Raw genomic sequence first — 14,065 nt, forward strand, 5'->3', positions numbered from 1 at the left:
ACAAAGGTCCACCGACATGAGGCATCCGACAGTCTAATGAGGGAAATGAAGCCAGTGTGGGGGAAGGCACAAAGGATGGGAACAGCGTTGATGGATAGGAAGGGCAGAATGGATCAGAGGTGGGTGGGTAAAAGGAAGATCATTGGGGGCCTTGACTGGAAGAATTGCAAATAGACTGTACTATAAATAATTTGAAATCATAGTTTTCTGATATGTACGTGCAGCTAAATTATTCTGCTATGTCTATGAAGCATTATCTTTTACAAGCCACGTTGCAAGGGCTTTGACATGAAAAATGACATACAACTACTTTTAATAATTAAATAACAAAACTCACAGCACTTAAGAATTCTGGGTTGGATCCACTAGTTATACTTGGAGTACACCCACTGAAAGCAAGTTAATCATCACTAACTTAAATCGTATTGATTTCAGTGGGTCTATTCTAATTTCTAAGTATGACTAAGTCTGGATCTGATCTTCCATTTCTACATGCCTTCCCTCAGTTCAGTTTTTTTTAATACACACACACACACACACACACACACACCCCTACCTACCTTTCTATCTGGAACCGTAAAAACAAAGGAAGCAGACAGGTTTTTATGGATTTCATTTATTTTTAGTTTCAAGCTACTGATATTTGATGTGTTTTAATGATAGCATTATTGTTGCTGTTTTATTTGATTTATTAATGTAATTTACGTTGTGCTCTCATCTGAGAAGGCAAAATAAAATGATTAAAATAATAAATTCTGCACTCGCCAGTACCCTCACCTTTTAAAACATCTGTAGCTTCTGACTACAGCCAACTAAACATTTTCTTTGAATGCTATTAGACACCTGATAACCATTTTTATAGGGAAGAAACCCTGCAAAAAATTTACCTGAAACAGCCAAACCTAATAAAAGCAACCTTACCTAGGAAATAAAACTTGCTTTAGCAACTTTTTACTCAACACTTTCCAAGTAACTTATATGTATGCTGTTTGTTTTTCAATGGCCAGGTTCATAAGAAAAATATGCAACAGCGGGAGAAAGTTATCAAAGAGTTGGAGAAGCAGATAAGTCTGAAAGGCCTAGCAAACCAGAAGCTCAGCAAGGAATTACAAGAAATGCTTGCTACTGTGTCAGAAAGGCGGCACATTCATGAGGCTACTGGTACGTCACATTCTAAGGGTTGCTGATCCTATCACATTTTCTGACACAAAGATTAATCCTCTGTACCTATGTTTTGTCTCTTGCTCTTTCTCAGCCAATTATCTTCACACCACCATACACACATTATGAAAAGCATGCTTTTCCCAATATCTCACAACCAAAAGTAGTAACATGTGAATCAGCTCTGTTGCTTTTTATGCCTACTACTGATTGCTATAACATAGGCTAACTGCTCATATGTTGCCATCTGTATTCTGTGGTAACCACAGAATATGGTATTCTGTGGTATGGCTGTTACCACAGTGTTCCTGGTAACATTTGAAAGAAGCAGATCACACAGGTGGGGCTGGCAAACTGCTACCCATTTCTATGATTTGATACAATCTGGACATTTTTTTTTTTACAGACTCAGAGATGCTTAATCAAAAGATTGCTAAAGAGCACTATGAGGATATTGTACAGAGACAGCAGCTTGTGGATCTTGCAAAAGCACAGGCCCAGGAGTTGTCCATCCTTCAAGCTGAAGTGGAGAGGCTAAGAATGAGAACATTTCCAGCTTTCTTTGATGTGCAAGACTTCTAACAATGTGATGCTGTCATAGCTAGAAGAAATAAACAGCCTTGTGGATTTATAAGGGTCTGCCAGAAAGTGTGTGTGGGGGGTGTCTTCCCTCTTTTAATCACACTTCATACTTTACTACACTAAGGTAGTTTGATAGATGTTACTTTATAACTCATTTTGACTTCCAAAAAGCTACTATTCACTACATATTTTACAATGCAATAAATTTAAGTTTGAATTACCTATAATGTATTGCACTTGTCATGGTGAAACTGTTGAGCTGGAATATTCAAACATTCTAACTTCAAGGAACAAAGTTGCCAACTGGAATTAAAATATCACACAGACCTTAGGAACAGAAATAGCTTTCTGAGACAGGTTGAATAATGAGAACAGAGAATATAAGGGACAAAGAGGCCATATATGCAGTTTAAGGAGGGAGAAGTGGCCAGGACCTAAATAGGCAGTGGGCTGAAAATAGGGATGTATGAAACACTTACCTGGCTCCGCGGTGGGGGGTAGGCACTCCGTCCCTCCCCCCAGAATCCTCCCCGGCCAGCTCCGCGGCAACTCTGCGGGGCTGCCCGCAGCCGGGCATCCGGCCGCTGGGCTGCACAGGGACACAAATGGCGGCGGCTACGGCAGCCGCCATTTGCGTCCCTGTCTTTTGCCGTGATAGGCTATGTATATACATACGTAGCCTATCACGGCAATAGGAAGGAACGCAAATGGCATCCCTGCATTAGCCATGATAGATTTGATAAATAGCCATGATAAATACTTACGTAGCCTATCACAGCCATTCGAAAGACGCGAATGACGGCCGCCATTCGAGGAACACCGGAACGGCTGACAAAGGTAGGCTCCGTTCCGGGCCCATTTTGCGGGGTGGTGGGGCAGGTGGCTTTGTTCCGCCATGGATTCCGGGAGACCGAATGTGCTGGCATTCAGCCTCCCTGGAATCCGTGGTGGAATTCTCCAACATCTCCAGCTGAAAAGCAGACTTGAGGGTATAAGATAGGCCTTGTCTCATCTCTTGATGCCCAATAAAAGGTCCCAGAGAGAGTGCGCAATATATTGTAGGCTCAATCCTAAACATACGGACTGAGTTAAATGGCATTTCAGAATGGGGCTTGGTGAATGAACATTTTAGGAATGATCTTTGCTATAAGCAAATACTTTAAAATATTATAGTTTTTGGATCCATATTAGCCATTTCCCATGTGTCTAATATTTGGGGCAGAAGAAGAATAGAAAGTTGTATTAAATCATAAAAAGATGGATATAAATTGAATCTGCATATAATTCCCAGATGTTTTAACAAGTGTACACACAAAAGTGAAAATCCATTTGGAAACTACGGCAATCTCATACCCGTATACTTAATATTTAGTGGTCCAATAAGAGGTTCAAGGATAATTTATTCCCTTACTGGATTAAAGTCTGTACATGTGTAGATTAAAAACAAAAGCACTTTCATTTATCACAATCTGTAGCGATTGTGATAAATGATCCACACAGACCTAATTGCCAGAAAATATGTAATACATAACAATATAGCCAGCTTCTTCATGTTTTTAGACAACAGTTTGCCACACAGGTCAGCAAAAGAATTAGCCCTCCCTTAAATATTCTTGTCATCTTCTCCACCTGAGAATGATGTGATTTTCACAACAGTCTGGTGATCCAGTTGAAAAGCCAGATGCATTTTTAAAACGTATCATGCATCTATAAAGTCTTCTTCTGTTCTGATATAATGTAAAAGCTGGTCATCTAGTCCAAAATTATCTATCAGTTGAGTGAGACTTAATTTCTTGTTATCTGTAGATAAGGATGATTGTAGCTCATACAGCATTGCTTGGGAACCTTTTCGCCATTTTGATATTAGAGACCACAGCTCCGTTGGGTTATTCTGAAACAGAAAAAGACAGAAAAAATGTATCAGTGTGTAATACAACTAAAATTCAACGGAGGGAGCAATCCTATTGCTACTAGACAGCCATAGGATATCCTGTTTTCCGGGAACCAACCTTGAAGTCCATGCTCCAAGGTTGGTTCCCCGACAACTGACCTCCCCGCATTTCCGTGCTGTCTCCGAGGCAACGCGGAACAGCCCTGTCCTCCGCGCTCACAAGAGCACAGAGCAGCAGAAAAGGGGCGTGTCTGGGGGCATTCCGGGGCGGGCGGAAATGCCTGTACAACACATCCAATGTGTCATGCAGCAGCCTCCTCCCCCGCTCAGCCCTCCCGTGGCTAGACAGCCGCAATCAGCTGTCTAGCCGAAAATGCAGGGCAGGAGAATCGTGGAGGGAACGATCCCCTCCATGCTTCTCCTGCTCTGCTTTGGATAAGCGGTCGCCTCAGAGTTCAGAGGCAGCTGCCTATCTCAATAGGATTGCGCCCTAAATAGTCACACATATGTGACTTACATATGTGTAAGTCACAGGCACTTGTAGAAAACAGAAAATCCCATGATTTATTAAGCTCCCCAAAGTATCCATTGTGGTTGTCAATATCTCCTTCCTGCCTGCCTGTACCCCCAGCCTCTCTTCACGCCCAGTTTGCAATGAACTTGTATTTGAAAGCATGAAGTACCAGGCCTCTCAACAACACTTAACAAAAATATCATTAGAATATTCAGATATTAAGTTGGGATTTATCACTGAATTTAAAATGTAATCATCTTTATTTGGTGTTCAGTTACTATCCATATTGCTGCCTAATTTGGCAGCAATTGCTTGAAAAACTACTTCCTATTTACACAGAACCATCAATGCACATAGAATTTTAATGTAACAGATATGGCTTATATTCAGGGAAGCTAACAATTTTAATGAGCAACAAGGAGAGGAGGAAAGAAAATAATTAAACAAGAGTTGTGCACAAGTGCAAACAAACGATGAACTTGAGCACACTCCAGCACACTCCGGGAGAGAGCGGAGGACAGGAAGGCCTGGCATGCTATGGTCCATGGGGTCACGAAAAGTCGGACATGACTTAACGACTGAATAACAACAAGCAAACAAACACATGTAATGTGTTTACACACAATTCTAAGTTATTCAGCAATGTGACTAGATACACACAATATTCAGTATTTTCAGGGAATAGACAACGGACACAGATACTATCCCTTGGGTGGGGCGGGGGTGCCCAGTTTCCATGACTGGAATCTGCATCCTGTGTCTTATTATTAATCTCTACTTTGGTTGAAGATGGCTACACTGCACAGAGCCAAACAGAACTAATATTTCGGCTGATGTGGTACTTCACTCAGTTACAGTACTAGGGAGTTAGAGCATGAAGAACATTTCCCTGCAGTATGTTCTTGTTGCTAAAAGCTCTCTCAATGGGACTAAACCATCTAGGCAAGCATTTCTTTAAAACATACTTAATTCAAAAATGTGAATTTCAACGTTGTTTTTTTACCTTTGATCTGTACATCTTGACCAGTTTAAGTCTCCGAAGAAGTTCCTCCTTTTCCTGAATCTGCTTTACTAATGTCATTTTTTTCTCCAATAGTTCACGTTGTCTGCAATCCATGCCTAACAAAAGAACTTCTGCAGAATTCTGTGTAGCTTTATTACATCCAGTATATTCAGATATACAGGGTTCTCTCTCTTGTACAGCGCTTTTCAAATGCATGGGTTTATCAGTAACTTTTTCCAAGTGTTTACCCTCGTCTTGTGATGAAGAACATGGTTCTCCTTTAGGCAAGGTCCTTTCTTCATAAGTACTACAGTTGTTTACTTCATCTATTTTAAGATGCTTTGCTACAGTAGAAGTTGAATTAAAGGACCGCCTTGCTTTCTTCAAACGTTCTCGAAGAGTTGCACTCATTGGCTAAAGTGAAAGTAACAAGGTAGCATTAAGAGGATCAAACAAACAACTATTTTTGATAATAAGCGGAATGTTACATTTGTGGGAATGACAACAAAAGCAGTCTATCTCCAGACAGCACTAACATACCTAAAATGTTAATTACCCACTCAAATTTAGAATATATATGTGTGTACATATATACACAACCCTCCCTCCACCCATGTTATCTATTTTTCATATCACATTAATACTTAGAACTCAGAACCTTTCTTAATTGGGGGCACGTTTTGGAGCAAAACTACTGATTGCTTTATTTTTTTTACAACAGTATTTGCAGGTATCTCCAAGGGTTAGGTGATTTTACATAGTACTAGTTTAGGAACAGCTAGGAGACAAAAGAATGACTAGCACTGAGCATAGGAATGACTACCAATAGGGATAGGCTACACACCTGTTCCCCTGAGGAGCTACTACTGCTGCTTTGAGTAGATGTCTTGCAGTTCTCTGGAGTGGAACATAATGATGTAGGTTTGTTTAATACAGGTATTTCCATTTTGAGAATGGACTAATATGCTGGAGAGATAAAAACAGAATTCTTTAGAGTAACCAGTCAGCTCCTATTTAAGAGCTTCTTATACATCATTGATTAAATTTCATACAGCCTATCTTTTATCAAAATGGGGAAGTCAGGGAATGACTGGCCTCATGAGCAATTCAAGGCATACGGCTAGAAATATAAGCTGGTACCACAAGCTTTGTGACCCCCCATATGCCACATGAACTAGCATTTCCACCTACTGCATAAAAACATAATATATAGCCCAATTTGTAAGTTGCAAGTGAAAAGCTATTCTTATATTAGGTTTGGATAAAACATCCTCATGGAATGGTGCTGTTGGAGTTGGTGTCTATTCCCTTGACGGTAAGCATATGTACAAGAGACAGTTTCTCCTCAAGGGGGAGTCAGCCTATTCCAACCTTCCCCAACATGTCTTCCAGATGTTTTGGACTACAACTCCCATCAGCCCCAGCCACCCAATGGTAAGGGGTGATGGGAGTTGTTGTTCAAAATATCTGGAGGGCACCAGATTGGAGAGAGCTGGTCTATTCTATAGGGCTCAATGGGTTGAAAGCACAAGCTCAGTCGTAATGGTCAATAAATGCTTTATTTGTGGGTGTGCTCAACACCTTTTTTTTGGGGGGGGGAAGACAAGACTTCTATAACAATTGCATAACAGGAATTCAACAAAGCTCTCCCCCCTTTCCATAGAGCAGGAATGGGCAGCTTCTGGCCCTTCATATGTCGTTGGCCTACAACTCCCATCAGCCCTAGCTAGCATAACCAAGTGAGGAATGATGAGAGTTGTAGGCTAAAAAAAAATCTTGAGGGCAAATCGCCAATTCCTGCCATAGAGAATGTACCTGTTGAATTTCTGCCTGTTAAAGGAATAACAGGTGCACAATCCAATTTAGTGAGGAGCCCCCAGTCTAACCAATGTTTTCGTTGGGGTGCGGACAAGGTCTGACCACTTGTCTCCCCAATACCCTCCCACATTAGCTTTAAGAGCTCATTACTCTTAACACTGGAACTCCCAACTTGGGTAAGGGCAGGTCCGGAGGGTGCATCTCCTCAGGGGCTTGACCAGAGCCAAAATGCGAAAAGTCCCGGATGGACTAGAAGCTCCACCCCTGTTCATAACGGTTCGCGCGCTCTCCTCCCCCCTCCTTTTTTTTTTTTTTTTTTTTTTTTACCTCAGAAGCAAAATAAAGGCCAAGGCTCCCCGGGCGAAAAGGCCCCGCCGTTCTAAACTTCCCGCTCTGAGGGATGCTCCGCGAGTGAGCGCAAGGAAATCTCTTCTCGCGATCTCTTAACGCCTGTAGGCCCGCGCCTGCGCCACGGTCTCAGAAGGGGAGGAGAGAGGCGGTGGAGGCTTGTGATGGGGGGATGAATAAATAACCGCCATGCCGAGACTGGGAGTGAGGCTCAGCCGAAAGAATGTTAAAGGCAGTTGGCCGTATGGGCATAAATGTGGCTCACCTAAGGGTGCGGCCGCTGCACCGTCGTAGCCGTGGCGGCGCAAGCCTAGGTACGCTTGTAGTGCGACGCTTTGCTTGTCTACGCTGAACTCCCGTTGAAATTAGTGTGTCTTATTCCTAGGGTCTTTGTAGCGTTAGGATGCAATCCTATGCAGGTTTAGACAGAGAAAAAGTCCTACAACTCCCAGCATGCCCCAGCCAGCCATGGCTGGCTGGGGCATGCTGGGAGTTGTAGGACTTTTTTCTCTGTCTAAACCTGCATAGGATTGCGCCCTTAGGTAGTAAATCCCATTGGGATCAGTGGGGATTGCTTCCGCGCTAACATGCACGGGATCGCGCTGCAAACAACCTAAAGTGTAATCCTGTGCCTGTCGACACAGACGCAAGCCCTATTAACTTCAATGGGATTTACTCCCAAGCAAGTGTTTATCGGATTGCAGCCTAACGTGTCTGTGTAGGACAGCCAGAGTGGGGTAGTGGTTAGAGTGGGACTCGAGAGAGCTGGGATGACGTCCCCACTCGGCCATGAAGCTCACTGGGTGACTTTGGGCCAGTCACTCTCAGCCCGCTCTACCTCATAGGGTGGTTGTGAGGATAAAATGGAGAGGAGGAGGAGGAGGATCATGCATGCCCCCTTGGAAGAAAAGTGGGGTATAAATGTAACAAATAAATACCAGCGTTTGATCATGTAAAAATCCACAAGTCTCAGTTCTTATGACTTGATGCGCACAAAGGAACAGAGAGGATGTAAATTCGCCATTTCTGACTGAAAGGGAACTAAATAAAGAGGTGCTGTGCAGATACTTATTTACTGGAATTGTGCAGCCAAGTCTTCTAGAAATTTTGTCAAACTATTCCCACCCATTATTGGCTGAACAGAATTTTGTGTTCGTTAAATATAGTAAAATTAACTCAATTACAGCAGAGACCTATCCATATCTACTCAGAAGTAGATATGTAATCTGGGTGACCGGTCAGATGGGCGATTAAGAAATTTAATAAAGTAAAATAAAACTTCATACAATGGAGTTTATTATATTAAGCACTATATAAGTATTAATAAATAACTACTCAGAGTTCAATGGGGCTTACTCCCAGGTAAGTGGATATAAGAGTGCAGCCTTATAGTGCAATTCTGTCCATGTCTACTCAGAAGTAAGTCCTGTTGCGTTCAGTTGACTTACTCCCAAGTAACTGAGTATAGAATTGCAGCCGGAAACATCCTATGCATGTTTAGATAGGAAAAAGACCTACAACTCCCAGCACCTCCCAGATAGTATGGGTGGCTAGAGCATGCTGGTAGTTGTAGGCTTTTTTTCATGTCTGAACATGCATAGGATTGCACCCTAGCCGTTTTCGGGAAGACGGAGAAGAGATTATTAATATGGAATTTTGTGTTCAACTGGATTTCATTTATTACTTTTTTGAATGAGTATTTTCAAAATAACCTTGCAATCGACTTTTTACATTTCTTGAAGGAAATCTATAAAATCTGGTGTTTGCTGATCTGTTTGTATAGGGAAATCTAGTATTTGTCTATAAAAGCAAAATAAATATATTAAAAAAATATTCCCACACCACTTCCAATTTCTCTTAAGTTTAAAATACCTTGTTCCATCAACCTGTTATTGTACAATCTCAGGTTGCTTCCTGACTAGTCTTTCATTGTGCATTTGCACTGCCGCATTCATGGAATTTTATGGGGAGTCAGAAAGCCTCATCTTCAGTTTGTAGCCCTCCCATGTTTTCCAACCGATTCTTCCTTCTTTTTTCTTACCAGAAAAAAAATGTGTTAAGGAGAAAAGGTGGAATAGGTGCAGAATGCCTTTGATTGTTTGTAATTGGAGCTGTCAATCTAGAAGCAACCTTGGCTGTCATACCTCTTTTCTAAATAATTATTTCCAGTTTGTAAACATCCTGCTCAGGCCCCCATCATCTCCACTTGAATGGTGCTATTCATACCGGTTCTGAATAAAATAACATTTATTATTATTACCCTTGGTTGAATCTTTTGTGCCAACAAAAAGTTTAGGATTGACAAATCCTTCCCCAGTCCCCACTGGTGCCAGTGCAGACACAGGGGGACCCCTGCTGTCCTTGCTCCAAGCTGGGATGCAGACCCATCACTGTCTCTGAGTAGCAGCATCAGTATTGCTAGTGTGGCGTGGGAGAAAAGACCCTTTGTAGAACAGGACTCCCGCACAACCATCCAATGTGCTAGACCCTATCCCCAAACTGGGTCAGGAACCTTGGATAGCTCCTTTAGACTTCTGGCTGGTTGTAACTAAAACGCAGAATGGAATCTCCACCCCACCGAAATCAGTTTAACCAGGTTCCCCTACCACTTTTCTGGTGTTCTTTATTGCTTCTTCATTGATCTTTTCCTTCTTTTTTGTCTCTAGGAGCAAAACATTTCTCTTAATTTCTCCTTTTTTTCAGGGGTAGGCAATCTGATACCCTCCAGATGTTTGCACTACGCTCCCATAATTCCTGACCATCAGCCATGCTGGGCAGGGCTGGTTGGTGTTATAACTGAAAACATCAGGAAGGCACCAAGTTGCCTAGCCCTGTAGATACTTTTATGGTGCTAAATGAACCAGGGCTGCAGTCCTTTTCTGAACACTTACATGGAACTGAGTATTTACCATTGAATTCAGTGAGACTTACTTTGAGTAAGTATCCCCAGGATCAGGGATGCAAGTTCTTCTTGAATTTGTTACTCCGTTTCAGCTGAGTCACTCTCTGCCCTCATACTAGTTTAATGGTACAGGAATTCATTCCAAACCCTGTCTGTAACATGTTTGTTGTGTTGTATAGGCATGATTTCATTAATCAATGAAGCTTTCATTTCAATACCAGTGTTCAAACATTGCACAAGGGAAATATGCATGTTGTGGAGACCATCCATAATAGCACATATCTTAACATTTGACAAATGGAATGAACGCTAGTATGATTGGGGGCCGGGGGTGTCAAGATAACCTGCCCAGCAGCTTTCCTAAGCGACTTTTCATATTACAAAGTTCAGCTCAAACCTATTTCAAGGCAAGAAATCTAGAGCACGCTCCCCAAATCCTGATGATGGTGCTGTTACTCACCCTACTAAGAAGTAAGTCCTGGTCTACATGTCAGATTATTCCTTTTCTAAATTGATCAAGCTGAAAACCACATGTTATGATTTATCCTGCCACACAAAGCACACTATGCAGTCATCATGTTTCTATAGCCTGGAGCACAAAGGCGGAGAAGCTGATGTACTCAGTTACTAGCTGTTGCAGAAATTTGCTTAGCCCTTCCCACTCCAATGTGGGCTTTACGGCTTACTTCACTATTTAAACATTTTCTGATTTTTAAATAGCCATGCGACCTGGGCCAGAGTTATAACGTTTTGGTAGTATAGAGAAGTCTAAAACTAAACTGCAGCAGCTCATAAACAACCAAGAGGCTATATGGCACCTTAAAAGCGGACAAATTTATTATGGCAAACACTTTTGTGAACTACTTTATTAGATGGATGCAGTGTTATACTCTGTAAGCAGGCAGATCAATAATAGATGATAGGCAAAATATGTGTGTATGTTGTGTGTGTGTGTGTGTGTGTGTGGTCACTGTGCTTATTTTGCATGCATTTAAGCTTTAATTGTCGCAGACTACCTTTTGCATATTATTTCAAATTGACTTCATTGACATTTTTTCCCCAGCCATCTTAACAACTGCTGAGGATGACATTTTGTGCATCTGATGAAATGGACTGTTGCCCATGAAAGTGTATGCCATAATAAATCTGTTACACTGTAATCCTATACCAATTTACCTGGGAGTAAGCTCCATTGAGTTAAACAGACTTACTTTCTGAGGAGGCATGTATTGAATTGTGTGTATCAATAAGTTTTCAGAGTGTGACACTTTTTTTTTTCTTCCTTTTTTCTTTTGCTGCAGAAGACTAACATGGTTACCCATCTGGAGATTAACTTCATGTTGATGTAAATTAAGCATCAGTAAATACATTAATTATTAGCAAATTGACATGAAAGCGGAATTGTTGATCTGAGGTTTGCTATCTTTGCACTTACCAACTTTGTAAAAGAGATATCTCATTTAAAAAAAATAAGAGAAAGGCAATGACGATGTTAGAAAAGAACGTAAGTGGCAGGTTAATAATCATTCCTCTTTCATATAGTTGCATCACCCAGATTACACTAGACAGTTACATTTAACACTATTAACAGGGTGTGGCTGACAATTATGGGGTTTTTCCCCCCCTACCCTTGTACGGCTTTTCTTCATTTAATCATCCAGAGTGCTAGGAACTGTGAAAAATGCTTTAATTCTTCAGAGGGGAAAATGCAAGGCAGGAAGAGAAATACAGTCAGGGCCAGAAATATTGGAACAAGGATAACTGTTTTGGCAGTTGGCCTCTGTACACCACCACACTGAAGTTGAAAGGAAACACACCCAGATGGGAGTGAAGTCAGGACTTCCAGCTGTAATTCAAGGGGTTTGACAAAAGTGGGGCACTAACCACTCAGGAAGGACAGCTAGTGGCATACACACGCACCCATCGTTGGTGGCTCATAAGTAATGGAACTAATGGCTGAGAAGCAGCTGCATGGCCAGCTGTGGCCTGTTTCCTGGGTACCTAATGACAAAGCAAGCACATAAAAGGCCTGGAGGTGGTTCTGAGTGTTACATTTGCATTGGGTAGCTGTTCACTGGAACTCCCAACATGAGGTCCAAAGAGGTGTCCATGTGAGTGAAGGAGGCCATCATTAGGCTGAGGAAATGAAATAAACCCATCAGAGAAAGAGCAAAAACAGTGGGAGTGGCCAATACAACAGTTTGGAACATCCTGAAAAAGAAGGAATTAACTGGCAAGCTCAGCAACAGCAAAAGGCCTGGCAGACCACAGAAGACAACTACAGTGGATGACTGCAGAATGCTGCTCATGGTGAAGAGGAACCCTTTCACAACATCTAGCCAGGTCAAGAACGCTCTTGAGGAGGTAGGCATGTCATTGTCAACATCTACAGTCAAGAGACGGCTTTATGAATGTAAATGCAGAGGCTTCACAACAAGGTGCAAGCCACTGGTAATGCTCAAGAACAGAAAGGCCAGATTAGCCTTTGCCAGCAAACACCCACAAAAGCCTGCCCAGTTCTGGAATAAGATTCTTTGGACTGATGAAACCAAGATTACCTTGTACCAGAATGATGGGAAGAGGAAAGTATGGAGAAGGAAAGGAACAGCTCATGATCCAAAGCACACCACATCATCTGTCAAACATGGTGGAGGCAGTGTTATGGCATGGGCATGTATGGCTGCCAATGGAACCGGGTCACTGGTGTTTATTGATGACCTGACTGCTGATAAAAGCAGCACGACGAATTCTGAAGTGTATAGGGCTATACTTTCTGCTCAGATTCAGCCGAATGCTGCCAAACTGATAGGACGCCGCTTCATATTTCAGGGGGATAATGACCAAAAACATACAGCAAAAGCTATCCAAGAGTTTCTCAAGGCAAAGAAGTGGGATGTTCTTCAATGACCAAGTCAGTCACCGGATCTCCACCCAATAGAGCATGCTTTTCACTTACTGAAGACAAGACTGAAGGCAGAAAGATCCACAAGCAAGCAGCAGCTGAAGGCAGCTGCAGTAAAGGCCTGGCAAGGGATAGACGAAAGTCCCTTACCTGGTCCTGCAGCTTGCTTCGCGGTGGTGGGAGGTGCTCTGTTCCTCCCCCCGAAATTCTTGGCAGGGGGGAGGCGCCCCATCCCTCCCCGCCGAAATTCTGGCCGGGGGGGAGGCGCCCCGTCCCTCCGGCTGCGAATCCTGCTGTCCTGCCGGGACGCAAATGGCAGCAGCCGTAGCTGCCGCTGTTTGCGTCCCTGCAGTCAGCTGTGATAGGCTACGTAAATGTTTACGTAGCCTATCTCAGCTGACTTTGGGGGGGGGGAAGCGTGTATGCAAATGGCGGCGCCCTTATTTTTGCCATAGTCTACGTAAATGTCTACGTAGACTACACGTGCCCAAATAAGGAATGCAAATGGCGGCGCCCATGTAGGGGTGCACGAAAGCCACTTACCTGGTCTCGCAGCTTGTTCGCGGTGGGGGGGGAGGCGCTTCGCTGCTCCCCCCGACGTTCAGGCTGGGGGGGGGAGGCTTCCTGCCTCGCCCGGCCGAAATTCAGGCCGGGGGGGAGGCGCCTCGCCCGGCCGCGAAATAAAAAGTTTTTTTAAAAAAACGCCCCCGTGATAGGCTACGTGACGATTAACGTAGCCTATCATGGCTAGATCTGCAAAGTCAGCCGTGATAGGCTACGTTAATCGTCACGTAGCCTATCACGGGTGCCTTTTTAAAAAAAAAAAGCGCATACGCAAATAGCGGCCCCCATAGGGAGCCGCCATTCGCGTTCCTTATTTGGTCCCTGTAGTCTACGTAATCTTTAAGTAGACTACAGGGACCAAATAAGGAACGTGAATGGCG

At 42.9% G+C, this 14,065-nt stretch overlaps 2 protein-coding genes across 4 annotated transcripts in view; one reads left to right on the forward strand and one right to left on the reverse strand.

The window, feature by feature from the left end:
- Positions 1–1,969, forward strand: part of CFAP43 (cilia and flagella associated protein 43) — an 84,944-nt gene extending 82,975 nt beyond the window's left edge. The window contains exons 38-39 of the mRNA XM_084846382.1: positions 1,008–1,161; positions 1,568–1,969. Of these exons, the coding sequence (XP_084702508.1) occupies positions 1,008–1,161; positions 1,568–1,743 (330 nt within the window). The 3' untranslated portion in view covers positions 1,744–1,969. The remainder of the gene's footprint in view (positions 1–1,007; positions 1,162–1,567) is intronic.
- Positions 598–7,364, reverse strand: SFR1 (SWI5 dependent homologous recombination repair protein 1). Of its 3 annotated transcripts, none has more exons than XM_084846383.1 (4): positions 7,297–7,364; positions 5,996–6,117; positions 5,152–5,565; positions 598–3,634 (listed from the first exon to the last, which is right to left on the reverse strand). In XM_084846383.1, the coding sequence occupies exons 2-4, from the start codon at positions 6,095–6,097 to the stop codon at positions 3,443–3,445; spliced, it is 708 nt and encodes a 235-aa protein (XP_084702509.1). In that variant the 5' UTR covers positions 6,098–6,117; positions 7,297–7,364; the 3' UTR covers positions 598–3,442. The 3 variants fall into 3 exon arrangements, with proteins under 3 accessions (XP_084702509.1, XP_084702510.1, XP_084702511.1); XM_084846384.1 differs by having other exon boundaries at positions 606–3,634; positions 5,996–6,048; XM_084846385.1 differs by lacking the exon at positions 7,297–7,364 and adding an exon at positions 7,120–7,211 and having other exon boundaries at positions 606–3,634; positions 5,996–6,048.
- Between the last annotated feature and the right edge of the window lie 6,701 nt (positions 7,365–14,065).

This window comes from Heloderma suspectum, chromosome 3 (assembly GCF_057233095.1).
Source record: "Heloderma suspectum isolate Gila_16-S chromosome 3, 16-S_ref, whole genome shotgun sequence".
Classification (NCBI taxonomy): Eukaryota; Metazoa; Chordata; class Lepidosauria; order Squamata; family Helodermatidae; genus Heloderma; species Heloderma suspectum.